Raw genomic sequence first — 3,221 nt, 5'->3', positions numbered from 1 at the left:
AGTATGGAGTAACTATGAAGAGGAAAGAACATACTTAATTTTCATGTATCTATGGTGTATGAATATTTCTTTAAAAATAAAAGAGTCAACAAATATTTTTATCTTGACATTCACACACTTATACAGTAGAAACGCGTAGTTTATTGTATAAATATACAAGAGAGTGTGTTTATTTATTTGGATGAAATTACAAAAGAAAATTTACTTAAAAGACAGAAGGAAGCCCATATTCACATACCCGAAGGAATCCATTTAGTTAGTGACTCATATTTCCTCTCTATGTGCCTAAAGAATTCTGACATTTCTCGAGAACCAAGACAGGAACTTTCTTCGTCATTTGGTAAGGGAAAGGCAGCTCTTTTCAAGGAGCTATGACCGAAAGTAGGATTGGTATCTTTTAAGCCCCCCAGACTGCACTGGAAGGGTGTGGCTCGTGACTACCTGCTCACACAGAGAAAATGCTTTTAGCAGTTTGTCCTCGGTCTTAGTCCTCTAAGTCGGGTGCTTATACATCTGTAAGAGTCAGACATCGAGAGTGGCAGGCAGCAGGAGTGGGGCTGAGATGATGCACAGCTTGTAGCTAACTCTGCAGGATTTTTAACCTGCCTGGTCAGTGTGGGCTGGGCACAACTTGACCGTCCTTTTATGGTCACATCAGGGCTACACTCACTTTTCCCTCTCCACCTCTTCAGCAGTATAAAAAGAGGTGTGGAGGCATATCACACCACAGAGCAGCAGGGTTCCAGGCAACAGCTCATCCTCACGCCGAGTCTCCTGGCTGTGGAAGCAGGTTCTAGCTCAGTCTTCTCCACCATGGGCTTCAGACTCAGACTGACATCCTCCGGCCCCGGGACCAGCCCACTTCATAATCTACAGGCATTGTCGCTGCTGGTCCTGCTCCTCACTGCCCTGGTTCCCACGACAGTTGGACAATGTAAGAGAAATTCAGGGAAAGATGAAGGCGGAAGGCCACTTACCTTCAGCTTTTGTCGCGCAGCTTGTGATGTGTGTGTGGGAGGCTGGAGGCGTGCACAAAGTCGCTGTACTGAGGCTTCTGGGTGTGGGGGGTATGATGACCAAGAATTCTAAGATATACTTAATGGGCACTTCATGTGTGGAAGGCAATCTGCAAGCTTTGTTAGTGAAGGTTTGCAGGTCATATTCACAATGTCTGTGTGAAAGAAAGACAATTACTTCCAATCTCCAGGTAAGGAAAGAAAGAAAGATAATTTCTAATCACTAATTAAGTCTTGTGTTCCAATGTAGCAATTGATGTGGACCCGTATATTGAATTGCGCTGTCAATGTACGAAAACAATCTCTGGAATCCCACTGAATAGAATTTCCTTGGTGAACGTGTTCAGGCCAGGAGTCCACTGTGCCAACGTGGAAGTGATGTAAGTCCCTAGTTCTTTGTTCTTCTTGTCATTAGGGAACCCTTCATCTTTACCTATCCTCTCTTCTCCATCCTCAGGGATTTGTTCTGACAGAGACTGACTTATATGAAGATAATAATCCTGTTCTCTGTTGCAGAGCCACACTGAAAAGTGGAGGAAAAGTCTGCCTGGACCCCAATGCCTCTGCTATCAAGAAAATAGTTATGAAGATATTGGAAGGTTATTGACCAGCCAACTGTGGACTTTCTGCTAAACCATTTTACTTTGCAGGAAGGGTCGGGTTTTGAAATCTGAATGTTCTAGAATCATTTTCCACCTTAAAATTGGGATATACTTTCATTTTGTCTCAGAACTCGCCTTGTGTTCTGAGAAGGTATATTAAAGGCTGTTGCAAAGAAGATGAAAGTGAGCTGAGTTGGAACTTGCAGTTGATGGGTTATTTCTGCAATTCTTGGCTAGACATTGCACTGTGTTTTGCATTTCTTTCATTGAAGTTTTCTTTCCAAGTGCATTATGTCAAGTTTTATTTCTGTATTTTTTGAATTATTTCTTTTAGGTTTGAGTTTATAGGTTGATCACTTTTCCCTTCCCTTTCCCCCTCCAAAACCCTTTTATGTACCTTTCCTGTTCTTTTTCATACTTACGCCTCTTTTTTCATTAACTGCTGTTATACACATATATGTATATGCATATTTATTGAAAGACTTAACAACAATCAATAATAATAGGAACTGCCTGGATCCAAGCAGAGCATACTTGTTCAGTGGATACTTGTTTGCAAGAGTTTTGCCATTGTCTTAGCCCAAGAATGCCTTGTTTCCAAGCAACCTCTGCAATGTTCTCTAGTGTTTGTTTTAACCTTCAAATTGAACATAATAAAGTCATAAAATATATAAGTTCTATAAGCAGTAGTAATTTACTTTCTAAAAAGTCTGCTCAACACCAGCAGCACTGAAAGTGTGTGACGAAAAGGGGATTAACACCCTCTGGTTTTTTAAAACTTCACCCTCGTCTGAAACATTGAAACATGTTAGATAGGTCTTACCTGCTGCTAACTGGTTTAGTATATTCTCTCTCTCTTACACTGAACCTGGGGCATCATGTAGGGTAGGCAAGTGTTCTGCCACTGGGCAACATTCCTAGGCCTCTATTTTTTAAAAACCAATATTTGGTATTTCACAATATTTTCACTAAGTTGATGATCTGTGCCATTTTCAATATCGTACACTAGCAAGATTTATTTCTTAAAAATGCTAGGCATATTAAGTATTCTATGTGTGTTAGTTACTAGTCTCTTTATCTCTAAAATGTGAATGCTCTCTTGCCTGTCTAATAGAGCTGGTGTGAGAAAATGCAAAGACTTTAAATACTGCATATCACATAATAACCCACTTAGAGATGTCAGCAATTGGCTATTAGCAGAACTACTAGCATTCCCCACATTAGGGGAGGGAGGGAACAGAGACTTCCTTTGGGTTGGAAATGTAGCTCAGTGGTAGAGCACTTACCCAGGATGTGAGAGTCCCTGGGTTCAGTTCCCAGCAGGGCTAAAAGAAACCTGCTGTAGGGCATAAAATGATCAGAGTTGGTATTTGAATCCTGCTCTTTGGCCTCAGGAGCACAATGCTTTCATTGATTTATCCTTCCCTAGGGAGTCTATATTACATGTCACAGCATGTTACTGGCACACAAGATACTACTTGTGATAGAACTCTACTACTGTGTACTTATTAATATTGATCATGGAGAGAAAAAGATTTCATCGACTTCAATCTGCACGTGGACTTTGGGGAAACACTTATATGCTACTCATGTAGGCCACTCA

General features: G+C 40.9%; 1 protein-coding gene across 1 annotated transcript; it reads left to right on the top strand.

The window, feature by feature from the left end:
• Window positions 1-769: 769 nt before the first annotated feature.
• LOC121460953 (platelet basic protein-like) lies at window positions 770-2,262 on the top strand. Its single transcript, XM_041671651.1, has 3 exons — window positions 770-934; window positions 1,267-1,396; window positions 1,533-2,262. Exons 1-3 carry the CDS (start codon window positions 814-816, stop codon window positions 1,621-1,623), a joined length of 342 nt encoding a protein of 113 aa, XP_041527585.1. The 5' UTR covers window positions 770-813; the 3' UTR covers window positions 1,624-2,262.
• Window positions 2,263-3,221: the final 959 nt, after the last annotated feature.

The sequence above is a fragment of the Microtus oregoni genome, unplaced genomic scaffold, assembly GCF_018167655.1.
Source record: "Microtus oregoni isolate MIOR12 unplaced genomic scaffold, Mior012 000021F_ref0000039, whole genome shotgun sequence".
Taxonomy (NCBI): domain Eukaryota; kingdom Metazoa; phylum Chordata; class Mammalia; order Rodentia; family Cricetidae; genus Microtus; species Microtus oregoni.
Note: the sequence above shows the minus strand (reverse complement) of the source record. Positions and strands in the feature narration are given on the sequence as shown.

Coding starts and splice junctions, on each gene's coding strand:
- LOC121460953 (XM_041671651.1), top strand. CDS start 814: ATGGGCTTCAGACTCAGACTGACATCCTCCGGCCCCGGGACCAGCCCA. Junction 935..1,266: donor TCCCACGACAGTTGGACAAT/GTAAGAGAAATT, acceptor GTTCCAATGTAG/CAATTGATGTGGACCCGTAT. Junction 1,397..1,532: donor TGTGCCAACGTGGAAGTGAT/GTAAGTCCCTAG, acceptor TCTCTGTTGCAG/AGCCACACTGAAAAGTGGAG.